Raw genomic sequence first — 27,383 nt, forward strand, 5'->3', positions numbered from 1 at the left:
TAGGGCTATAGATATAGATATAGATATAGATATGAGTTAAATGAATGACCAGCATCTTTATAAACCAGAAACTTATAAATCTGGGAATCAGCCAAGATTATAAATATTTTATACTATCTGGGTCAAGTTTTGAGGTATCACATTATTTGGCTATATTGTTAGTTATCAACAGTGGTTATATTATTCCTAATATTAACTTAAATACAATTTCCAAACTTGCTGATTTTGAAATGTTGAAGTAATATAGTATTTTAAAGATTAGTTCACAGTTTATCTAAATGTTTCTAAAGAGGTTTAATTTCAAAGTGGGAAAATAAATTTCAGTCTTACCACACAATTTGTTCTTTATATTAAAATAAAGACAGCAAAAATCAATATATTGCCTTATAATCCATATTATCTCTGTTCAAAAAGTTATGGTCTCAACCTTTAAAGGATATTTCACTTAAACTTTATTTGGTATGATTATGAAGCTGTGTACACATATATATCATGGTTTATTAATGAATAAAAGAAACACTTTGAATGGAGAAGACTGGTAGTTTAATCTCTGCTTGCTGGGTAGTCTGCCCAGGTGGCAGAACCTCTGTTTTAAAGTGTGTATTCTCATTTCTCCAAATTCTGTTTACATTTATGACTCATTAGACACTTCATGATTATAAACAATTGTAATGAGTCACAAAGGTTCCTCACTCCTGAAGAAGCAAAAATTTCTATTGGTCCATATGCTATCTACCTGTTAAGTAATATTTCACTCTAGTTGATAATGAGACACAGCTGTGGATATTTGCCATTCTCAGGCAAGTTCCTCTTAGCCAGCTTATTTTTTTTTCTTTCTTCCTTCTTTTTGACATTTTTTTAACACAGAGTCTTGCTCTGTTGCCCAGACTGGAGTGCAGTGGTGCCATCTTGGCTCACTACAACTTCCGCCTCCCAGGTTTCAAGGAATTCTCTTGTCTCAGCCTCCTGAGTAGCTGGGATTACAGGTGTGCATCATCATGACTGGCTAGTTTTTATAGTTTTAGTAGAGATGGGGTTTTGCCATGTTGGCCAGGCTGGTCTTGAACTCCTGGCCTCAAGTGATCCAAAGTGGCCAGCCTCCCAAAATGCTGGGATTACAGGCATGAGACCCCACACCTGGCCTTATCTAACTATTCTAGATGTCCCCCTTCTGAAATATTAGTCTTCTAATTCAAAGTATATGAAGATATAAAGAGTGCTCTGCATTTATATGCCATTTTGGTACCCTTCAGGTGGCTGTGCTGTGGAAGCAACAATCATTCCCTTACCTTGCTTATGAAGCCCCAGTGGCAGAGCATATGCAAACTAAGAAGAGATTCTGGTCACAATCAGAAATTATTGGACTATGCCAAAGTTTCTGTTTTGTTTTTGGCCTCTCCTTGCTCAGCAAATTTTAAAAACTCACCTTAAAACATATTTTAAGACACATTATAAGGCCTATACTGTGGAAAAATCTATCAAGACAAAGAGAATAGATCTTTCTCCTCTTCTTGAGGGAAGCCTTTGGTAAATATTGTAGTAAGGTATTCTCATGAAAATTAGTGATTATGGGTCAGGTGCGGTGGCTCACACCTGTAATCCCAGCACTTCGAGAGGCCAAGGCAGGCAGATCACAAGGTCAGGAGATTGAGACCATCCTGGCCAACATGATGAAACCCCATCTGTACTAAAAATACAAAAATTAGCCGGGCATGGTGGCGTGGGCCTGTAGTCCCAGCTACTCAGGAAGCTGAGGCAGGAGAATCGCTTGAACCCAGGAGGCAGAGGTGGAGGCTGCAGTGAGCAGAGATCGCACCACTGCACTCCAGCCTGGGTGACAGAACGAGACTCTGTCTCAAAAAAAAGAAAGAAGAAAATTAGCGATTATGTATCCTTTCAGTATGTTCATGTACAGGGGCTCATGTGAGCAATTTAAAGTTTTAAAAGATATTTTATTTATAAATTAGCCAAGTTCTAATAATAACTGGGGATCATATGTTGCAAGACAGGCTGGCAAAGTCCTACTGATGTATCAACACTACTGATGTATCAACACTACTTATATCATCTAGAAACAGAGAGAGTATAACACCAAAATGCAATTCTAGAAACTTGTGCATGGTCTATACACAAACCAAACTAATGAGGACATTCATACTACCTGTGACTCTTATAACATGAGATATGAAGCAAACAGAAAACTGGACCTTCTCCCACAGGAAATGTTAATAAGACCACTGATTACTCCTCAGTGGCCACCCACACTGGCGGAACATGCAGTCCCACATAATGGAGTATTAGATTATTACAAAGCTCTGATGACTTTTGCCAAAGCATTGTATTCACTGTTGCAAGGAGCCCTACTAGTTGACTCAGAAAGATGATTTTCTATTTGAAATCCTGGCAACCTGGTCTGTATCAAGGCTTACCAGCAGACAACCTTACTCAAACCTCAAATGGAAGGGATCTTATCAAATCCCACTGGTCTGTCAAGCGCCAAGCTTTTTTTTGTCTTGGATCCACAGCTCCCACTGTAAGAAAACATCTTTCCTTTTTTCCTCAATTTAACAGCTTTTTGCTACTAATACATTTTATTTTTAGACATAGGAATCAGTGACATACTTCTCACCTGAGTTTCAGACCAGAGATGTAGATTACAGAAAATTCCTTATAATATCTTAAAACTACTTAGTAGGTAAAACCTTTACTCTGACCTGCCCTGCTAACAACTGAACTCAATCTATGTTTGAGAATTATCCAACGACTTTCCAGATGTGCTGTAAGTGAATTCCATCTTACAAAAACTGATAAGAGTTTTAAAAATGTCAAAGAAAGTCTTATTCCAGACTTCACTTACTTTTCCTACACCTGGATTGTAATTTGCTTCCTACAAATACAGATCTACTTTGGCCCTTCATGCATCAAGCTTCAGTCTTGGCCACCTTGAACTGAGTCCAGGGCTTATAAAAACTTCTAATGTAAAACTTACTGTAACTATTTGTTTTGTCTGGTTTTGTCAGAAACCTATTTCATTGCCTTTCATTGGAAAATAAAATCTTTCTTAAAACCTGTCACACAATGTGGAGAACAGTATGATTGCTAATCCTCTCGCTTTCATCAGCCAAAGAAGAGTCACCACTAAGATCAATAGTGTGTGGTAGCCAGCAAGCACCTCGAAAGAGAACCATTTCCACGCTGTTCTTTCTCAGCCTTCTGGGCTGGTCACTGAGTTGCAGTTCTAAATTGAAGGGGAGTCACCATCAAAAATCAAATAAAAGTGAGTCTGTCCCCGCACTGCCCCCAATTACTTAAAGAACATCCCCCAGTGTGTTGTTTTCTATGAGAATTCAAAGATACAACAAATCTATTCCAGCACTTAAATATTAGAGGTGTTAAATGTTTATAAATTCTGAATCTGCTCTTATTCCCTCCACCAGCAGATTTAGGAGACACAGAGAACCACACAATGAGAAATCTTCCTGGGGAGATTGGAGGAGTGAAAGTCCTACCAGAACAAAATCAGCTTGATTCCACTGATGCTTGCTACCCCATATCATGAAAGTAGATTTAAGCCAGTCCTATAAATAGCAAATCCAGGCTGTAAGAGTCTACTTGGATAGACAAAACCTCAATTATAAAACAAAACAAGAGAAAACAACTCAAAGCTTACCTGAGAGTCTGTAGTTTACACTCTGGGTGTTTCAAGGCTTCACATAATGACTTTACTCCATTATCCCCTATATCACTCCCTTTTAGGTCAAGATGCATCAGATTCTGGTTATGAATCAAAGAAGTAGAGATATCCTGACAACCATCAGGGAAAGTGATACATTTCAACCTTCAGAAGAAAAATTTGCAGGAGGTATTACAAAATCATTTCTCTCCTTGGTTACAGGATCTCTTTCTTTTCAATCTAATTCTTGGATATTACATGAATATTCTTTTATCTTATTTTCATCTAAAACAATTGGGTTATAACTTCAATTTCTATTTATGTCTTGATAATTGACACTTCCAAGTATTTTTTACCTTAAGGGAAAAGAAGGTGATAACATCATGAAAAGCAGAAGAGGAGCCTCTTAAACTTGTAATCCCAGGAATGACTATCAAAAATTATCAGGGCCATTCCAAGTACTAAAATAACATTAATTCACAATAGCCAAATCTTTAAATAATCCAAGGTTAATTCACAATTAGCATCAACTGTTTGATGTGCAGTAATAACAAAACACTGTTGCAAAACATACTGTGTCATCTTGGGGACTTTGCTAGTTGTAGGAGGCAGGTGTACAGAGGCAGCCCAAGCAAAATAATGAAGTTAAATCTGCCAATTTTTGTCCTACTTTCTACCTGCTAACTCAGTCAATGTCAGATATTTCTGATTATTCTATAGTGTCTCTGCTAGTCCCCAATGCCCTTCTTTGTAACACCACCTTTCCTCCCTTCTGCCCACCACCCACCCTCCACCCTCACTCCCCTCACCCCAGGCAAGTACACACAGGAAAATAAGGATTTTACCCATTTACAGCACTAACCATCCTCATCTAGTAAAAGTGCCTAAGGCACTCAGTAAATATAAATGGCACCATCTCATTTATTAGGGAAAAGGGACCACAGTAAGACCACATTAAGGTGGCAGACTGAGAACAGTCATCATGGCATCCTCCCACTGATGCAACCCTGCCATTCTAAGAAAGGAAGTCAATTAACCCAGAAGGGATTGGCTATTGTGAAGATCTTAATTGATGACATCCTGTGAAGGGACAATATGGGGTAAATGTGTAGGGATGAATGGAAAGGACTTCCAGGAACCCCTTAATCATAAAATACATCTAGTTGCCTTACTACATCTATATGGAATAACAGACCTATTCTAGATGCTTGAAATCCAATGTCAGAACTCACTAAAAATACTGAGATTGGGAGGAAAATATTTGGTGAGAAGCCTGTCCCCACCCCCTGCCCAAAATAACATCTATTTTTAGTACTAATGGAAACAAAGATCTATCATTTGTTCAGCATTCAGTTCATACTAAACTACAAATGTAACTTGCACACATTTACAGGCACAAAATACAGAGGAGATTAGGATCAGTTTCAGCTCCTAGTGGAGTCCTTACAGAAAAGGGTAAGAAACATGTGAACATTCAACATTTTAAAGTGATTGAGTATCTAGAATCAAATTAAGATAAAATTTTAAAAAGACTGACAGCAGCAAATGTTGACAAAGATTATCCTTATTCTTAATAGGTTAAAAACTGGAAACCGCCAGGGGTCTATTAATAAGAGAATGAATAAACAAATTATAGTATTGTTATACAATGGAATACTAATCAGCAGTAAAAAAGAAACTACTGAAAGTTGCAACAACATGGATAAATTTTAGAAGACCTTTTGTTGAGCACAAGAAGATGGATATGGCCAGGTGTGGTGACTCATGCCTGTAATCCCAGCACTTTGGGAGGCCAAGGTGGGTAGATCATTGAGGTCAGAAGTTCGAGACCAGCTTGGCCAAGACGGTGAAACCCCATCTCTACTAAAAATACAAAAATTAGCCAGGTGTGGTGGCACGTGCCTGTAGTCCCACCTGCTTGGGAGGCTGAGGCAGGAGAATGGCTTGAACCTGGGAGGCGGAGGTTGCAGTGAGCTGAGATTGCACCACTACACTCCAGCCTGGCAACAGAGCAAGACTGTCACAAAAAAAAAAAAAAAAAAAAAAAAAAGAGAGAGAAAAGAAAAAGAAAGAAGATAAATTAAAAAAAAAATACATACTGTGGAATCAATCAAAATGATTCCAAAAAGACAGAAAACTGATCTCTGGTGACAGAGATTAGAAAATGATTGTCTCTGGAACTGGATGGGGTGAGAAAATTGAACAGAAAGGGATAGGCTGGGCATCGCGGCTCATGTCTGTAATCCCAGCACTTTAGGAGGCTGAGGCAGGAGGATCTCCTCAGCCCAGAAGTTTCAGACCAGCCTGGGCAACACAGTGAGATCCTATTTCTATGAAATAAAATTTAAAAAAATTAGCCTGGCATGGTGGTATATGCCTGTAATCCCAGTTACTTGGGAGGCTGAGGTGACAGGATTGCTTGAGCCCAGGAGTTCCAGCTGTGATGGCATTGTTGCATTCCAGCCTGGGCAACAGAGTAAGATCCTGTCTCAAGAAAAAAAAAGAAAAGGGGTATAAGGGAACTTTCTGAGATAAATGAAAATATTTTCTATCGTTTTGGATGTGTTGATTACAAAGATGTTTACATTTGTCAAAACTCAACAAACTGAACATTATTTCTGCACTTTATTAAATGCAAATTTTTCCTCAACAGAAAAAAATTTAAGAAGATAGTAAGTTCCAGAACATGTCCTTGAAAGTGCATTGGTGACCTGCCTAGAATGTTTTAGCTCTGTGCTCTTCACTTAGAAAGTTCCTAATCACGCCTGAAAAACCCATGTAAACAGTTCCTATGCCCTGTGGAATCACTCTGAGAACAAGTTAGTAATGATCTCATGTCCCCAGAGGATTCCATTGTTCCTGTTTGAGTATTTTACACAGTGGCTTGTAAGTATTTGTTAGCACTGGCTTCCCCTAACGAGTATGAGTGGAAGGTGAAACACAGAAAGAAATTAGAATTACTCCATTAAATTTTCTCATACCAGACTTACAGTAGCTTTTGTAGTTTACAGTTTGGGTGCCTTAGTTCTTGATGCAGGATATTCATTGCTGATTTATCAAGGTTGCTATGGTACAGGTCCAGTTCTCTCAAATGTTCATTTGTATGAAGCACAGAACAGAGATCTTGCCACCAGTGAGTAATGCTATCACCATCCCTTTGCATAAATAATTGAAAAAAGAAAAACAATGCTGATTTTATTTCAGCCTAGGCAACCCTCAGAAGATAGTATTGGGGTAAAAGTAAGTGTATTTTGGAAAGGCAAGAGCATACAGTGCAGCTCCACCGTGGGCACAGTCCACAAGGAAGTCTTCCTCTGGGCACTCTAGAGGCCTTGTTTGTCCAATAGCTCTCCCACTTCCCATCCACTCCCCTCAACACACACAAAATAAAAACCAGAGAGGCTTTACTTTAGATGAAGCAACTCAGGAGGGATAAGAGAGAAGTATTCAAATACTTGAAGAGCCAATATCAAAAAGAAAAATAAAATTTGGCCACAAAGAATATGATTAGGATTAGTGGGTAGACATTAGGTGTAAAGTGGTATAGATTAAAAACCACAAGCCTGAAGCCCAGGTCTACCACTTACTAGCCATATTATTTTAAGAGAGTTGCATCAATTCTTTAAGTTACAAGTTTTCATCATCTATAAAATGGAAATGTTGTCTCCTTTCACAGAGTTGTGGAAATTTAATAGTGCATTTTAAAGGGTACACAAAAGCACACTGTAAACTTTAAATACTTTATGATTTAATTATTAGAAATATTATCAATAAACTCATGAACAAATAAAGGGTAATACAACAGGGGACAACCTGGTGATTATAAGCTCAACAATGGAGCAGCTCTGAGACCCAATTCAGCTCTGCCACTCACTGAACTGAGTTATTCTGGAAAATTTACTAACCCATGAGAGCCTCAGCTTCATCATCTTGATAAATGAAGATAACAGTATCTATATTTTAGGATTTACTGTGAAGATTCAATAAGGCAATATATAGAAAATGCTTAGCAAATATCTCATGCTATAAGTGTTCCTAGTAATCAGTAACTGTTATATACATATATGTGTATATATTAAATATTATATTAAAATATATAAAAGTCTAGTATGTTGCCTTATATATAATAGCTACTCAATAAATATTCATTCCCATATCTTAAATTGGAATGAATGACAATTCATAGTGATGTTCTATATCACTTGAGGTCTTAAATTTATAAAAACAAGATAATAAATTATTCATTCAAGCATTCAAGTGTTTCCTCTGTGCGAACACTAGATAAAATGGTGAACCAAACAGAGCTCCTGCTCTCATAAAGCTTACAATGTAGTTATATTATAGAAGAGACTACAGCTTTTCTTTCAAAACTTTGGGTTCTCTGGCTCCTTATTTTAGCAACAATGCCAACTCTAGTACTGGATAACTCTACAACATAGGTAAGGAAAGCTAGCAGGAGAACTGGCAATCTAGTGGCCAGAATACTGTTCTAACATTTACTATTAGGCATAAAAGACGTTTTAATGCCCTGTTAAATCACATATTCTTTAAACAGAACTCTGAAGTCAGAATTAAGAAAATTGACTGAAGATTACTCACAATTTTCCAAGGTAGGTAAAGGTCATAGCATCAGGGCCCACAATTTCTACTCCCACAGTTTGCAAATAAATGAAATGTATGCTCTAATAAGAAAGGAGTGCTTCTGAGTTGTATATAATGGTACTGAAACAGCTTGGATAAAGTTAGCAAACCAAGAAATTACAATCCGATGTGTGAATTCAGTCAAGTTATATGCCTTCTTGGTACCACAATTTTGTCCTAAGTAAAATGGAAATAATAGCACCTACCTAATAGGACTATCAGAAGACTAAATGAGATCAAGGACTTAGAAGACTGTCAGGTTATGTGACAAGCACTCAGCAACTTAATTATTATTTGATGTGTGCTCAAATCAAGAAATTTTCTAGGTATATGTCTCTGAGTTTTGTAATCTTAAAAATGCATAGAGATGGTTGCCAACAACATTAAATTGGATATTATGTTAAATATCCAATTCACTATACAACTATATAGCACATGGGAAGTCCTCAATTAACTTCATATACATCTGGGAATGAATTCCATAGTTCAATTCTTTCCTCAGATTTAGACAGGTAGTCAGAAAAGGCAACTTGAGAAAGGGGGTAGAGTAGAATATACATAAAACACTTAAGGTTCATTTCTTTTTTCAAAAATGTTTATTTAGCACCTACTCTTTCTTACTAACCTCCAGTGTCTTCAGATAGGCATTAAAGGGCTGAGACCTTTCACAAACTACAAAACAAAGGCCAAAATTGTCTGGGCAATGGGGAAAGTAAGCTAGGTCAGTAGAGTGCAGAGGAATGTAATACAGAGAAATAACCTGTGTTTACCAGGTTCAGAAGGAAATTTCTGGTCCCTTATTATTCTGGATGACATTATCTTTAGAAATTAAACATACTTATTATCATGGATGCAAGTTTGTGCCATGCCACATTCCTCCTTGAAGACTGAAGTGCTCATTCCCCCTGAGTTGTTGGGATTGTCAACAATTGAGAGTCCTCAGCCCAGTCCCTCTCCTGGTATTGCCTTCAGGCCAAAAAAGCCATCTCAGGAAAGTTTTTGCCCACTCCTCACCAGTAGCCATGATTGGTCAATAAGGGGTTTAAATGCTTAGCCTCCCTGCCTCAAGATGGGACAACTCTGAAGGGTTATCTCAGCTCTGGGACTTCAGCTAAATAACTCCTCCCTCTGACAAAATCTACTTCTTCTCTGCCTTACAGGGCACTTCCAGGGAATGGCCCTAATACACTTACCAAGTGTTAGTTGGGAGGCTTGTTTTCAATGTCTTCTTCTCAAATACCGTAGTTACAGATAGCCTGATGGTCCGCAAACACCGGCAGTGCTTAAGGCAGAAGGAAGATACAAGCAAATGTATTTTCTCACAAATATTAATGGCAACCTTTGGGAAATATCTCATTGCCTGGCTTATAAATGCTTTATCTTGAGTCTCATACAGATAGTGAAACAACTCCAGAAACCCCAGCTGTGATGGAGAATAGTCACTGTTTCCTAATACTTCCATACACTGAAGTAACTTTGATTTTATCTTCAGTGACATTTTACAGTTAAAAGTCCTCTCCAGTTGTTTTACTCGATCTTCATTCAAAAGGCCAAACAAAAAGCACTTCATCTGTCTCAGTTGGGGGTCTTTATAACTTGTGCTTTGAAGTAATGACTTCAAGTCTTCAAAAGGCTGGCAGGAAGGGTTCCCAGCTTCCCAATTGCCTTTCAACATATAGAACATAGCTGCAAAAAACTCCTGAACATGAAGGTGGGTGAACACATAGCAGTTTTCATACTCTGTGTCCTTTTGAATAATATTGCTGCCCAGAAAACTTGAGACATCAGATTTAGTTAACCCAAACCTTCTGAGATTTTCTCTGTAAAACACGTAAGTCATAGTCCATATTCCTTTGGCAGCGACATGGCATAGCCTTCTCAGCTGGACTTGGTTGGGTAGCCTAGGAGAGCATCCATCTACTGATGTGAACAAGCTAGAAATATAGGAGGTAAACAGAGCCGTGGTTGTTTGGCAGGTCAATGTGACATCACCACCCTTCTCCATTTGCTGCTTCAGACAAGTACAAGTGGCCCAGCACACTAGGGGGACTTGGCACATGCTAAACAGCATCTCATTGCTTTTTAGTGAACTAAATGCTTTCATGGCCCACCTCTTATCTTCAAAAAACTGGTAAATATACTCCTCTCTTGCACCCTCAGACATTCCTGGTAGCTCTACATAACGGTGATTCTTCAACAACTGCTTTAGTCTCTTAGAAGTTGTGAGTCTTGTTGTCACCAATAAGGATGCCTCAGGGAGCATCACTTTCCTTAACAAACTACTCATGAGGAAGGACACTGGGTGTTCTTGGGTCCAGTCTTCGCACAGTGCAAACTCAGGTTCTTCAAAGGCAAAGTTCAGTTCATCAAAACTGTCAATAATAAACAGGAGGCTACTTGGCTGGGATATGATCCCTTCAATGGGGCCTTCTGTGGTGGGCCAGTCCTTTGATATCAATTGGGCAAAGCTTCTCTCTTTCAGCTGGTTAATTTCTCTCCCATTGAGATAAAAAACATACATAAACCTCTGCTGGTAGAGATTGCCCTCTGCCCAATCTAACATTGCCTTTCTCACCAAGGTTGTTTTCCCAACTCCAGCAGCTCCCTGAAGCACCACGGTCTGTGGCTGTTCACCAGTTTTGACATCTACATCAAACAAGTATTCCAACAGTTTTCTATCTTTCTCCGCAATTCCATGATGGAAATCTTCAGGCTTTCCAGCCAAAGACTTCTTGTCCCAAGTGATGCAAAATTTTTCCTTTATTCTAATTCTGTATTCTGTTCCATCACCTAAGTCAGAATGGCAAAGGTAAAAACGAAACAAAACAAAACAAAAAAAACACATAATCAAAACAAATTCTATGAAATGTAATGTCAAGAATACCAAACTTGCAGTTAGGAACAAGAAAGAATGTAGGCTGAAATCAGAGCTGGTTTTGATTTTTTAAAAATAATATAAATCAAATAAAATTTTCCTATAGATTTAAAACCTGTATTATATACTGTAATAAAACCAGAATTGATGCAGAAAATTAATTTGTGATGGGAAATAAAACCAGATATACTTTAGAAATATGTTTTTCTTCATTGTACTTTTCCTTCTACAGAGAAAAAAGATGACAGACGTGGAGAACAGAAGTGTCATCCAGATAAAAAAAGAGTAGAGGCAACCATTAGCAATAATAGGAAAGACCCCAAGACAGATCTGAATCTACAGATCAAAATAATTTTCTTTGTACAAGTAAAAAGTTAATAGAAATAAACATTGAATCATGGCTCAAATAATATTTTGAAAAAAAAAAAAACATCCTAAGAGAAATAGAATGAAAATATAATTAATCTTTACCTGTTTCAGTGTGATCTCTCTTTCAGACCTCTATTAAAAATATAGGATCTCGGGGAAGACCTCTCTGAACCTCATCACTAGAGTACTTCCCCTTTTTATATATTCTCAAAACAGTATATTTTTCATTCACAGTACATGTCACTAGCTATAATTACTTTATTGTTTAAATAAATGATGCACTTGGCTGGCGGCTTCATCATTGCATGTTCAGTGTCTAACACATCTCCTTGCACATAAGAAGTCTCAAATACATTTGTGCAATAAAAAATGAGAGAATACAATCATATAATTGAGTACTTTATAACTTTTGAATAAGGTATAATTATAGGTACTAATATCCCCCCAAATAATAACAAGAAAAGATATGAAGTTTCTAGGAATTATGTACAATATGATCCTCTCCTGGAAATAAAATGAACAAACTTTATGTATCTGAAAACCTATACCATATACACCAATATATTAATACTGATTATTTCTGAATAGTAAGACTGGGGATGGGGAGTGGGAAAGAGAAACTCACTTTATGTACTTTTAAAGCATTTGAATCTTTTTTTAAAATAGCTCATTTTGCTTACATGAAGTTTAAAACAAAGATAAAACATAAACAAATGATAATTTAAAATTCCAAAAGCAAAACTAATGATTGGCCAGGCAGAGAGAAGAAAACACTCTTTACCCAAAACTAAAACCTACCATGAAACTATAGTAATTCAAACAGTATGTTGGTACACTCACAGAGAAAATAATCAGTAAATCATTGCTGTACTTCTTATTTTCTATTTTGTATTACAGTATTTTCCAAAAGTCCTATTAATGAATAGTTTACTTTTATCACATTTCCAAATAATAATTTGAAGACATTTATTAGCATATCTGTGTGCAATTATCTGCACATAAGAGGGAAATAGCCATTAGGTTTGAAATAATAATAAAAAAAATTATTAGCCCATGAGTTTTTTTCTCATACCACAAAGATAAACTTCTTTATATTGAATCAGAAATGAAAGTCACAGTGGGAAGTTATATTCAAGTTCATTTAATATAACAAGCAATTTTTATATTTTAGTGCTTGGGATGAAGTTTTCAATTATTTCTTGAATGAAATAATGTGGCTTGTTAGAATGTGGCTGGGTTAAGAATAAAGGTTTCTCACTTGATCTAATTTTCTTTCTACTGTAATTCCATTTATATAAATTGGAATTAAATTGTGTAGAATTCAAAACCAAGTAGGGAAATGGTGTTAATAAGCCAGTGGTCTGAAATCCCCAACCTTTTGGGCACCAGGGGCCAGTTTCATGGAAGACAATTTTTCCATGGATGTAGGGGGCAGGGGTGAATCAGAATGATTCAATTGCATTACATTTATCATTAGATTCTCATAAGGAGCATACAACCTAAATCCCTTGAATGCACAATTTACAATAGGGTTTGTGCTCCTATGAGACTCTAATGCAGCTGCTGATTTGACAGGAGGCAGAGCTCAGGTGGTAAGGCTCGCTTGGCCTACCATTCACCTCCTGCTATGTGACCTGGTTCCTGCGGGGCCGCCGACCAGTAGGGGTCTGTGGCCTAGGAGCTGGGGACCCCTGTGTTAACTATGACTGAGAAGACTCAGTTCTAGACATGAGTTTTTATATGAACCAGTTGGTCACCACTCCTAGAATTTAATTACAGTACCATCTTTAAAGAAAGTAGGTGTGACAAATGAAAAGTTTCCTGCCAACTCAGTGACTTTTAGTACATAAAATATAAACATTAATATACCTTCGTGCATCAGCCCTTCTTTTAGCAGGCATTCTAAACACTGTTCTCTTGAGGACCTGAATTAACAAGGCCCTGATTCTGACTTTGGCCAGAGAGTGTTTTGCTAATTCTTTTTGGGGGACATTCAGGGAACAGGTGGGGTATTAGAAGAAGTTAACAAGATTTGAACAAAAGTCCTCTGGGAGATAAATCCCCATCCTGTATCAAAACTTTGAATGCCTCCCAAATCTGATGAAAGGCCTAACTACTCACCCAGCACTGCCTCCTGGTCTTGTGTCTCTCCAACTTTGGCATCATCTGGTCCTATACTCTGGGCTGACCCTGCAACAGGTTCCAAAAGGATCATGATATTTAATGAAAACAAAGTGAGCTTTCACGATGGCTAGAACAAAGGTCAACATTCTCATCAGTGGTCCAATTCTATGACTATCTGAGTTTAAGAAAACTAAAGCTGCCAGAACCTCAGACTCCATAAGCTTAGCTGAGAGAAGAAGCAATGTGATACAGACAACACTGAAGTAGGAGACCTCTTGCCATGGCCCCCACCCTGTAGCTCCAGGGCAAATAGTGTAGTGTAAGCCTCAGTTTCCTGAGATACACACACACACACACACACACACACACACACACACACACACACATATATAAAGCCTTGTATATGAGTAAGGAATTCTAGATGTCTATAATATTTCATACCTGAGAATGACTATAAATACTGGCTTGGATTATGTCCAATAATAATTTTCAGCCCATTCCTCATATTTCAGCAAATACATTAAATCATATTTGATTTCTCAAAATGTTGCCTAACTTATAACTTGTAGTTTAGGTGAAGGCACTTTATGGGACAATTCCTATCACTCAATTCCTTTGATCATTTCAACTGGTACAAGATGGATGAATTGCCCCCAATTAAGGAGCTAGGCTGAGTAACAGTACTCAAAACCCATCTGCCTTTCCTTCCTCAAATAATCCAACAAGCTCTCCATACACAAGACCACCATGGAGCTTATGTCCCCCATCATGGTTTAATCCCTAAATCCCTCTTACAGAAACATTCCATTGGACTCCAGGAAACACTTCCTTCCTGCCCAGCCCCAGATCTGCCCCTAGCATCACTCACAGTTGATCTCTTCTTTTGCTCTCTGACACAGATCCTTCAGGTTCATCTTGCCAAAGATTTTGAGAGTTACACTCCAGGCTTTCTCTCCTGGATAATATTTCTTCATCAAATTGGCCAGGTCATCCCGCCTGGCCTTCTTCACTTCATTCCAGGGTATCAGGCCATGCTCAGGTTCCATGGTCTCCTTTAGGAATAACTTGAATGTATTTAATTCCTCTTTGTTTAGCTCCTCCAAATACAATAGCAGCCCAAAATCAGGAAAGAAGGAAGATGATGATGAATCTGCCATCTTGTCCAAATATTCAGGCCTCTGTGGGGGAAACAAATAACCAAAAGCACATGGAATAAATGGGACACATGAAAAAGATTTGAAAATGAAATACTTATATAGATTAATTTAACAAACATTTGCAGAAGCCCACTGTATTAGGCTTGGTACTGACCTAATGTCCTCTGTAATACATCTTCTTTCACAAAGCATTCCTCTAATATAGACCACTATACTGTATATTTATTCCATCTTCTTAGGATTTATTCCCAGTCCTACCACTTATGAGTGATATAAATAAAGGTAATTCCTCTCTTTGAACCTCAATTTACTCTTCTACTAAGTGGAGATAACAGAGCCAACCTCTAATTTTAGTGTGGATCAAATAAGGTAGGGTTCATATATCACTTGGCACAGAACTGGCTCTTCCTAAATATTGCTAACTGTCCGTCCTCATCCCTTCTATCCCCCACCAACATCTAATATACATCTCAGTCCATAACGCATTGTTATTGCTCCCCTGCCAACACATTATTATTCATCAAACACATGCAATAGAATATGCTACCATCTACCTCTTCTTGTCATATCATCTCTGGTCATAAATCCATACATAATTATTAATAGTCTTTCCTAGCACACAAGCTCCTTTCGTATACTTTTCCCAACACCACAGCTATTCTAGGTGAGTTCAGTGTTAAAGCTCATCCAAAACATCCTCATCTCATGTCTTTGACATCAACTCCCATGACCTTACTGCTCTCCAGCAGTTTACTCTGATGCTCTCACCCCAGGCTTTATCAATGACTACTCAAACTTTTAAATTGCAAACTCCTATAACCCATTTTCTATTAATATCTTCCAGTTAATTGAGTGGTTTCATGCCCTTACTCGGTGACAGTTCTTCAAACACCACCAAATCCTTTTGAGCCCTGTGTTTTCCCCTCATCAGCCATCTTAAGGGCCTTATTCAATTTCTTATTCAACATGGGTGCTCCAGTTAATCACTTAATCCATACTCTCCAAAGCACCATCAAGTTTTCTTAATCTCTTTTGGTGATTTGCCTGAAGAGATAGAGCTAGTAAGTGGTGCTGGAACTCAACTTAGATCTTTCACTAAAATTCCTGCCTTTTCCAGTCTTTCATAATGTCTCCCCCGATTCTTGCTAATATGATTGGAAAAGAAACATGGATGGGGGAAATAAAAGTAGATAGAAGGAGGAGTTTTCCTTTTAAACAGAAGGTGAATTATCTCCAAACTTATATAGTAAATCTGGATTTTATCCTACAGTAATTGGTGAGCTATCAGCTGTTTTAAGGTTGTTTGTTTAACTACATGGTACAAACATTCTAGATTACAGATAAATCTGACAAAAACAAGTCCTATAGTAATTTTTTAAAAAGCAAAAAGGAAAAGATTTGAGGAAACTTCAAAAAAGAACTCTGAAATTTCTCCAGTACATACAGAATATGGTAGGTGAGGGAAAGCAAGGCACAGAACACATCTTCTACTTCCTGTCTAGAAATCTACAGATATCACTGCATGTGGGTTCATTTTTATCTTTGTCTTTCCTGTAACAAATGAGGGGAGCTCTCTTGCCTTTTCTATAGCTTATTTCTCCACCTCTTATCTAAATCTCATAAGCAATTGTTCCCAAAGGGATTTAATCCATTAGAAATCTATCTTCTTGATCTTCAACTTCTCCCTGTCCACTAAGTCCTACTTATTAGTACTTAAATGCGCCCAAATTTAACTTAGTCTTTTACAAACTTTCCCTTTACTCCAAATCCCTTTCATCTTCATAGTCAAACTCCTTCAGTCTTCTATACTCTATCACCTATTATACCTCCTCAGTCCACTGCGATAGAACTTTTGCCACCACAATTCCACTGAAATAACTCATACCAATAACTTCCCTGTTACGAAATTCAAGGGGCATTTTGGGATTCAATTTTCCCATCTGTAAGCAGGAGTAGCAAGAGTACCCATCTCTGCAAGAACTGAAAAAGCTAATGCATGCACCTAACTTTAACAAGGTGCCATATGTTAATAATACTATTTTAACAAAGCCTTACATCTTGATATTTACTTGCCTCTTTGCTGTCGCAATCCCACACTTTTTTCGTTTTCCTCCTCCTTTCTGGGTGTCCCTTTGAGCCGAGATCTATACGAGTCTGAATCCTATTAGCTTTCTACTATATGATATCTACAATCATAATAGAGTACAATATACTGTAGTCTCCTTCCCAAGGGTTTTATGCTGTTCTTGAAGAAATTTGTTTTGTTTTGTTTTACCTCTTTAGAAAAGAACACACGTTTGGCACTGTTTCTCTTATAGGAAGGCATTCATTCATTCAAAAATGCCCTGAACTAAAGTGGGAACCCATGGTCTACAAGGATTTCAATTTGCAAATTGATGTAAATTTTTGCCTATAACAAAGCATATTTGTTCAAAATAATTAGCTCATATTAATGACTATATTTGTGAGGACGTAGTGTGTATAGGTTCTTTATAAAAATTTTCTCTAGACTTTAAAACAGACCTGAATGTTTGATTTTATCCACATTTACAGATACAGAGTCTCAGAAATTAAGAAACTTGCCCAGGTCATAGAGTTGACAAATGGCATATCATACTACAAAGCTCACTCTCTTTCTACTACATAGCATTGCCTTTTAATTTCACTTCAGTTTCCTAGGCACTGGAAATTCAGAGTTATACAAAATCTGTGTGGCCATGCTCTGTGAGAGCAGACCCTGTGCTGAACACGACTGGAAGAGGAAGACCTCTAAATACAGTATGACTATCACTTGGGTCTGAGTAGTTCTAGGAGAACACAAAGGGACAAGGGATTCTCACCTAGAGAGGGTAGAAATATGGAGGTCTCAGTGAAGTAAGATTTGACCTAGGAAGTCGGGTGTTTCCACCATTTTCATACAGTCTGGATTGATTTCCTTTCTCGGTCGCTCTAACTAAATCTCCTATAGCAGTTTCCCAACCTCAGTAATACTGAAATTTTAGGCTGGATACTTCCTTGGGGGACACTATATGTGCATTATATGATGTTGAGCAGCATTCATGGCTTCTACCTGTTCGATGCCAATTAGAACCCTGGATCTTCTACAGTTGTGACAAACAAGAAATGTCTCTATATATTGACAAATGACCCCAGGGCAGCAAACTGCCCCACAGTTGAAAAAAATTCAAGAGTCTAACCACTACTGCTAAGTGTACAACTTCTTTTTTTTTGGAGATGGAGTCTCGCTTTGTCACCCAGGCTGGAGTGTAGTGGTGGATCTCTGCTCACTACAACCTCTGCCTTCCCTCCTGGGTTCAAGCAATTCTCATGCCTCAGCCTCCCAAATAACTTGGACTTCAGGTGCCTGCCACCATGCCTGGCTAAATTTAATTAATTAATTAATTTATTTATTTATTTATTTATTTTTGGGTTTTTAGTAGAGACAGGGTTTCACCATGTTGGCCACGCTGGTCTCCAACTCCTAACCTCAAGTGATCTGCCCACCTAGGCCTCCCAAAGTGCTGGGATTACAGTGACAGGCATGAACCATGGTGCCTGGCCTAAATGTACAAATGATTTAATTATGTCATAATAATTAAATCAAAGAAAAAGAGTAGACAGCCAAGAAAATACATTCTCATTGGATTTCAATATATCATAGAAGAGATACCATAACTGGGAGGAAAGAATTCAGTGTCGTTCATTAGGACAACTTGTAAACCATTTTGACAAGAATTAATTAGTATCCTCTTAAATCATCCCAGATATAATTATATCTGGAAAGCATCATTAATACTTCAAACCAGGGAGGAGAAAACAGCAAAGAACATTCATCACAACTTAGGAAGGATGGGACTTACCAGTTTGGACACAATAAGGGAACTGACCAAGAACCACGATGAATATTTGAAGACATATTGTTAACTATGCTGAAATTAAAACCTCTTGTCCTTAAAATTCAAACACAAATGGCCAACCAAAAACAGCAAAATGTTTACAGGGAATATGGCAAATAAGCAGCTGAAGTGTAAATTAATAAAACCACTTTAAAACTGTTTGTCTTAACTACTGAAATTGGAGATGTCCACCCAGGCCCAAATTTTGGCTTCTAACCCATACCATTTGCCAGTAAAAGGAATCAGGGATCCTCTGAGAAACTGCTGATTCTAGGGCTAGGATAGGGAATAGATACGATGAGCTTACAACATCTCATAGTGCCAGAAATAAGGAAAGGAAAATAATGGGGTATGCAAAGAGACTGAAGATACAACCAGAAAGAGTTCCCAATGGCCAAAATAAACAACAGTATTGGATTATAGCCCAAAGTACAAAGCAAGTATCCATGAGTCCATACAGATATAGATAAATGTCCCAATATATGAGAGAAAAGAGACAAATCTCTCTGAGAGAAGATTTCCAAATACTTTATGTAGGATATGCTCCCCTCCAGGAAGTGGCTCTTAACCCAACTGCACCCCACCTTCCAGAGCATTGAGTGTGCTTATTGATTTCCTCAAAGAGAGGAGTATGGGAGTAGGTGGGGAGAGTGGAGAAACTTTTTAGTGAGAAGCCTGACAAACACTCTCCCAAGATCAAGACTACTATTATCAGCCATAAGTCACTGTGATAGTATGTACTATTGACACTGTGGATGGCATGTTATCATGTGATATTCCTTCCCCAAACCCAGCATCCTAGTCTAGCCATAAGAAAAAATTAAAGTGAGGGACAAGCTACAAATTACCAGACTAGTACTTCTCAGATCAAGGTCATCAGAAAACAAGGAAAGACTGAGAACCTTTCACAGACCAGAGGAATCTACAGAGACAAAATGACTAAATGTAATATTCAGGAATAGAAAAAGAACAATATGGAAAAATTAGTGAAATTCAAATTAAGTGCAACTTAATTGCCTTATTGTCTTCATTGTGATAAATATACCATTGTAATGCAAGATATTAAAAATTGGGGAAATTGGGTGACAGGTATACAAGAAATTTCTGTAACTCTAATAAATACTATTCTAAAATGGTTATTCCTTAAAACTGGAAATATACATACACTATGAAATAGCAATTAAAGTTCTTAGAAAACATCCAATAGAAATATGTGTGTAGGTATAGCAGGAGATATGCAATAACTATAACAGCACTGCTTGTAATCCCTAAGCACTTGAAAAGACCCAAGAGTTCATCTATAGTAGAACCAATCAATACACTGTGGTGAATTCATACAACAAAATCCTAAACAGCAAAGAAAATATATTATTGCAGCTATATGCCGCTAGAATAAATCTCATAATTAGTGAAAGAAGCCAAATCAAACAAGATTATGAAGTAGCTATCATAAAAGTCAGTTTCCTAATACCCCTGTGGAGAAGAGGTGGAGGGGGATGAAGGGGGCCTTAGGTCCTGGTAATTAATGTACTATTCCTTGACCTGCTGATGGTTTACATGAGTGATCACTTGGTAATCATTTACTAAGGTGCTTGCTTATACTTAGTGCAGTCTTTTATGAATTACAGTTCACATTAAAATATTGTTTTAAAAAGGTTCATATCCCTAAAATGACATGATACAAATAGATCAGAACAGCAATAAGGCAAATTTATTGTGAATAGCCTATTCATAGAAGGGGAAAAAAGCAAAAAGCAAATGGCTAACAAGTATTTCAGAAAATTTTCAAACTTAAGCATTTAGCACAACTAATGCAAACCAGGAAACAGCCCTTCTCAAAGTTCAAAATGATAAAAATAAGCTTTAAAAAACAGTACCATATAAAAGGAAGGCGTTAATATGTTATTGCTACACTCTTGAAAAACTGCATGTCTGCATGTCTACTGAGAATTTTACAAACATGCATGAGTTTTCAAGCAGTATCTTCTTTGGTAAATTATCCACTGGGAAAAAAAAATCCTAAATACAGAAAAGAAAGTTTTGTGCATAAGAGTATTTGTTTAGAATAGTAAATAATTGTCAGTAAGGATTCAATTATAATAAATGTATAAAAATATAGCACACACTTGATTTTTTTAGTCATTAAAATGACCTCATCATAGAGCAAAACAGATGGCAGTTATATGAAGATTACAACTAAGCAAACAAAACCTCTACATAAAAAAAAGTACTTAAAATAATTGTCACAAATTGTCCTAACTCAAAACACAACAGAGTTTAGGACAATTTGTGACAATTATCTTTCATCAGAATACATTCCTTAAATAAGTGGAGAAATAAAAAGGTAAAAAAGCAATATCCATTTGTCAAATTTCAAAGAGTTAAAGAAATGAATGCCTGGCATCTGTACTTGAATTTGGCGTGTTAGCAATAATTGCTAACTTGCATAGAGAGAGCAATTTTGGGTCACTGCTGGAGTGGAGGGAGTAGGGGTGCTAAAGCACTAAAGCACTGTAGGCTAGAGGATGACCAACGCAGGGAGCAAGCATGTGCTACCTTACTAATATTTCTTGAACTTTGCTAGGGAGAGGTGGAGAGACAGATACTGATAAACCTGGAGCACCAGCCAGAGCAACTGGTGCACCTGCAGAGCAGTTTTTAGGCGGTTTGTTTCGTTTTCAGTAGGGAGACGGGCTAGGAGGAGACCCAGAGTGAATGAAAGACGGCAGAACACAGGTGGCGGGAATAGCTTCAGACTGAAGGACGAACACCTGCTCCTGGGTAGCGAGGCGAGGGACTTGCCTGTATTCGTCAAGCCTGGTGAAAGTGGGACTATTCATATCGTTTTAATCCAGGAGATTCTAGAAGCGGGCACCACAGGCAGTGCCTGCCAAATTCCAGGAGAGTTGGCAGGCATTCATTTCTTTATCTCTTTGGAATTTGACAAATGGATACAGGCCACACTAGGTCTCCAGCCAAAGGCTACTTGCAGGTGACCGTGGACTCGCACCCTCAAGGTCGCTTTTCCACTCTGGTCGTGTCCGGCGCCATGCCCAAAAGTGTCCCACCCTGGGATGTCCTGGCAACTCATCCTCTTGGGCCCTAAGTCCATATTCCTTTCATTTTCCACGCAGAATGTGGGCGCTGGATGGACTCACACAGAACCCAACTTCCCATTTTAGAGAGGACAAAGTACGCATCCAGAGAAGAGGAGAGTCATTCCATACCTCGGTCTCACCAGGCGTCGGTGTCAAAGGGTAAAAGCGTCGAAAGCCAGGCTTCAGAGGACAGGAAAGTATCAACAGGCACTTGTTGTTCCACGACAAAGGGGAACGCACTCTGGCCCTTAATGCCTCATCTCCCTCCTCCCCTGCGAGAGGAGCAAACCCTTTAAGAGGGCTGCGGACCAGCCTGGGTGGTTGGACCCCACCGCCTGAGCTAGCGAATCTCTCTTCCCATTGGCTGGAGGGCCAAGGGAGCGCTGCTCCCACTCTCCACCTCTATGCTCTTCCGCATTTACCGCAGAAGATTCAGTGTTCAATATAGAATCCTCTGCTCTCAGCAAACCTGTGGACGCACGTCCTTCCTCCGTGCCTTCCAGATGTGGGGAAGAGGAAGTCGGGGAATTGAACCCTAGCTTTGAAGGACCTTTCCCAGACTGGCTGACTCCCAATAAGCAGTGTCCCTTTATTCGTCCATCTAATATCCGTACAATTATTGAGCATCTTATTTGTGCCTGTCAGTTTTCTGGGCCCTGTCTAGCAGTGAATAAAATATCCAAATTCTTGCTCATCTAGCCCTCATCCGTTGAAGGGGCGCAGATAATCAATTGTAGTATACTAGGTGGTGATCATAGCTGTGGAGAAAATCAGAGTGGGGCAAGGAATACAGCGCTGGGGGTGAGAAGTGGGGGATGGGTCCTATTTCTCTTTGAATAGGAAGAGAAGACACTACTACGGTGATGTTTGCAGAATGTGAAAGTGTGAGCAATGCAGATATCTGGGCGATCGAGCATTCCAGGAGGAAGAAATAGCAAGTGCAGAGACCCTCAGTTAAGAGCCTACTCGACATATTTAAGGAACATCTGAGTCAAATTGACCACAGTAGTCACCAAGGCTCTGTGTTGATTTATGGATAGTGCAATTTCATTCAAATCCCACATGACTAGAACTGTTCTAAGATGAATTCGTGGCCTTGGCCCCTGAAGACAGTCTTAGAAGCTAATAGATCTAGGAGCTTCAGGATTGAGAATTGCCTCTCAGATGAGAAACCTCTGGATAGCATGGGTAAATGGATGCTCTATTTGGATGGCTTCCTTTTTCTAAGGATTACCCATTTGGGACAAGTTTTCATATTCATATAGCAACAAGATTTGGGTGATTTATCCTTATTGAAGGTAGCATTTCTCCAGCTGGACTCTTCATGGAGAACTTCAAGCTTTATTGACAAAGGAAGAGCCAGTATTCGTTGGCATTAAGAAAATATGCACTCTAGGCAACTGATACTAAGGACTCAGGCATGCTAGTTAGCAAGATGGGTCCAACAACGTCAATAACAGCCAGAAATCAGAGGTTTAGATTATAAAGATTCATATAAAAACTACCTCAAAAGGATAGCCAAGTGTAGGGTGAGAGAAAAGGCAAACTCTTTTTAGTTTGGTTCCAACATACTATGTTAAATTGCTATGATATGCTAATATGCTGAATATTACATTCACGAATATGTACATCTTAAGAGAAACTACACATTCTAGAAGGTTTGGTTTTGAAATTGTTTCTAACATGCACAGAAAACCACGAAATAGAACATTTTTGCTGTCCCATGAAGGATATCTGTATAAATGTTCATACTGTTATTATCTTGTTCTATTTTTGTTTCGGAAGGACGTGCGCCCACAGGTTTGCTGAGCACAGAGGATCCTATATTGAACACTGTATCTTCTGCGGTAAATGTGTGGAAGAGGATAGAGGCGTTTATATGTAAACTTATATTTGGAAGTGTTATTTCTTCAGAGGGATCTTATAAGAAATCTGGACTTTTGAAATTATTGCAATGCCTTGTGAAAGTGATCTTTAATATCTAAAAGGTCTGCAAATATGAGTGACTGTAGTACTTGTTCATTCGTTGCTCTTAATATACTTTAAGTGGCATCTCTGTGTTGTAAAAAGGTAGAAGTGCTTGTAATATTTCTTTGTCAAATTGAAAGAACTTGTCACTTTGCTTCTCTATCACAAGCATAAAGGTAAAATAAAAGTGGTAGTATTCCATTTTTACTAAGAGTTTGAGAGATTGCCTTATAGGCCCCTAGTTTTTTCCTGTCTGTACTTACATCAATCCCTCCCAATAAACAATACACATTGAACATATCAATTCTCTGGTATGTATCCTTTTACATTTTTTCTTCATGCTGCATAATTAAATTAACAGTTACATACACAAATACAATGAGTAACAAAATTTGAATTACTCTTTTGTTTGTATTTTTACTCTCACCCAATAAATAATTTTACTTATTTATTTACTAGCTATTGATCTTTCCTTACTCCACACCTCCCCACCTAGAGAATGGATCCATAAAAGATAAAGATTTTTATTTATTTCATTCTGTTTTTTATTCTCAGCACTTAAAGCAGTGAATGAATCAATCAACAGCACCTCATTAATGAAAGAAGAGAGTAAAGTGAAAATAAGAATGGCAAGTTTAAGAAATAACAATTAGTCCAGAATGGCTAATATGGGATAAGGCAGCAAAATAGTGGAATATGAATCAGAAAAATAGGGGGTAAATGAGAAAGGTAAGAAGAGAGATATCATGTAGTGCCCTATAGGCCACTGTAATACCTTGGCTTTCACTCTGAGTAAACTAGGAAGCCAACTGAGGGTTTGGGGCAAAGTGAATAATAACTATTATGTTTTAAGATAATCATCCTGGTTCTATATGAAGTATCCTGGAGTAGAGCAATGACAGAAGCAAGCAGACCAATTAAGAGGCTATTATAATAATCCATATGAGAGAAAATGATGGCTAGGGTGAAGCTGGTAGCCGTCGTGGTGGTGAAAGCAGTCATATTCTGAGTATTTAAGATAGAATTGCAAAGATTTGCTAACAGAACAGATTGGGAGGTAAGAGAAAAGAAAGGGGTCAAAGGGAAATCTAAGATATTGACTTGGGAATTTGGAAGAGAGATTGAGAAGATTGTAAAAAAATAAAAAAGCAAGTTTGTGAGGCATTTCAGGAGTACATTTTTGGTAAATTTGGGATGCCTATTAAACATTGAAGTCAAATTGACAAGGAAGGAGTTTGGAATTAGAATTCAAAGTCTGAGGAGGAGATATAAACTATAAGTCACTAGCTGATAGGTGGAATTTAAAGCCATGGAAGATCATTCAGGGAGTGAGAATAGAACATTCAAAGACTGATCCCTGAGGAATCACTCTACTGTTTAGAAGTCACAGAGGGAGCAGACCTGGGAGGCGGCAATAAAATTGTTTTCAAAAAAGCATGGAAAATAACATCTGGAGAGGAAAACCTGAAGAGTATGCTATCTAAAACTCCAAGTGAAGAAAATGTTTCAAGGTAGAGAGATTAGCTGTACCAAATGCCTGAAATCAATTGTGCCAAATTCTGCTGATAGAACAAGATGAGACTGAAAACTAACCATTGAATTTAGCAACATTGAGACCATCAGTGATATTGAAAAGAGCAGTTTCAGTGAGACGGTAGGGTGAAACCCTAATTGAAGTAAGGCCAAAAAAGACTGGAAGGAGAAAAAATGGAAGACAATAGACTACTTTCTAAGATGTTTGGCTCAAAAGGAAGGACAGAAATGATACAGTAGCTGAGGGAGAAGTGGGCCTGCTATAGACTAAATGTGTCCTCCCAAATTCATACGCTGAAACCTAATCCTCAATCTGATAGTATTAGGAGGTGGAGACTTTGGGACATGATTGGGTTGTGAGGGCAGAGCCTTCATGAATGGAACTGGTGCCCTTATGAAAGAGGTTCCAGAAAGCTCCCTGGTCCCTTCTGCCATGTGAGGTCTCCACAAGAAGACAGCCATAAATGAACCGGGAAGTAGGCCCTCACTAAACTGAATCTGTTAGTGTCTTGATCTTGGACTTCCAACCCCCAGAACTGTGAGCAATAAGTTTCTGTTGTTGTCAACCATCTAGTTTATGGTATTTTGTTATAACAGCCCACACTAACTAAAACAGGGCCATAGAAAATTTTATTGTTTTGTTTTGGAGAAATGACAGCATACGTGATAATGGGAAGGATATATTATAGAGGGAAAAATTGACATTGCAAGGGGGGGAATTACTGGAGTTAGGTCATGTGAGTAAGAATGGATGGAAACTAGTGACTACATGAACAGGCTTCTAGCTGAAAAGGGGCACTGATGCAGGTAGGTGTGTGATGCATTGTGTGGATGGGCAAGGGTATGGAAGTTCTCTTTGCTTATGTTCTCAGAGCAATTAAAAACACATTCAACAGTTGAGGATGAAGATGGCAAAACTCATAATCAGTTTTGAAAATGTTCTATGGACACAAAATATACTATCAATTCTAGGGTTATAAGGTTTCTATATATACCTTTGAAATTCAGATTATTAATTACACTATTCAAACTGTGCATGACTTTATTTTATTGTATCCTAGTTCTAATTCTAAAACACATATATTGAATTTCCCCATAGAACTGTATTTTTTAAATCAAGTACTCAAATTTATGCATTTTTGCTCTATGTATTTAGCGGGTTTGATGGCATTATACTTCTTCATAAATTGTACCTTTTATCAAAATATTTATTTAGTTCTTAAATTAAATAGCTCTTTATTTAGTTCTTAAATTAACTTTCGATTATTTGAAATTTTTGCTCATTTGCCTGGTATCTTTTTTACTCACTTCACAGATGTTTCTTGAAAACAGCATATGGTTGGATTTTTTTACTTGAGTGATTCTGAGAGTTTCTTTCTATTGAAAAACTCAGTCCATTCACATTTAGTACAATGACTAATAATTTATTGCATTCTTTATACATGCAACTTTTGGTTTATTATTTACTTTATATCATGGCTTTCTCTGTTTCCTTGTCTATAATTTTTTGTGGGGTATTTCTATTTTGGGTTTGTTATCTGTTTGGAGTACTTCCTTGAATTGTTAACTCAGGGGACATCTGAGTGATACAGGCTCTGCATTCTTGAAAATCCTTAAACCTTTCTTTCACTACATTAGGGAGAGATGATATTTTGGCTGATATATTGAAGCCCCTTTAGCCTACTAGTCTATACTGCTATTGAACATTTTTTTAGCTTCCAACATTACAAAAGAGATGTCCGATGTCATTTTATTTTAGATAACTTATCTTTTAACCTAAAAGCTTTTCTCTTTATCCTTACAGTATAGAAATTATACCTTTTTATGTCTAGTGGGTCTTTATTCACTAATCCAGACTGAAATGTAGTGAGTTATTTGGTCTACATTCATGCCTTCTCAAAAATTTTCAACACAAAGGCATTTTCTATTATTCTGTTAGTCATTTGTTTCTTCACTTTTATAAACTTCTCTTTCCTTTTCTTTCTCTTTCCTTTCCCTTCTTTTCTTTTCTTCTCCTTTCCTCTTTCTCTTTCTTCCTCCCTCTTTCCT

At 37.8% G+C, this 27,383-nt stretch overlaps 1 protein-coding gene across 1 annotated transcript in view; it reads right to left on the minus strand.

The window, feature by feature from the left end:
• NLRP14 (NLR family pyrin domain containing 14) overlaps positions 1–27,383 on the minus strand; it is a 54,970-nt gene that overhangs the window by 21,567 nt on the left and 6,020 nt on the right. The window contains exons 2-6 of the mRNA XM_017847967.1: positions 14,551–14,860; positions 13,680–13,748; positions 9,508–11,104; positions 6,664–6,828; positions 3,671–3,838 (exon numbers count right to left, since the gene is read on the minus strand). Of these exons, the coding sequence (XP_017703456.1) occupies positions 3,671–3,838; positions 6,664–6,828; positions 9,508–11,104; positions 13,680–13,748; positions 14,551–14,839 (2,288 nt within the window). The 5' untranslated portion in view covers positions 14,840–14,860. The remainder of the gene's footprint in view (positions 1–3,670; positions 3,839–6,663; positions 6,829–9,507; positions 11,105–13,679; positions 13,749–14,550; positions 14,861–27,383) is intronic.

This window comes from Rhinopithecus bieti, unplaced genomic scaffold (assembly GCF_001698545.2).
Source record: "Rhinopithecus bieti isolate Rb0 unplaced genomic scaffold, ASM169854v2 scaffold_30917, whole genome shotgun sequence".
In the NCBI taxonomy this organism is placed as follows: Eukaryota; Metazoa; Chordata; class Mammalia; order Primates; family Cercopithecidae; genus Rhinopithecus; species Rhinopithecus bieti.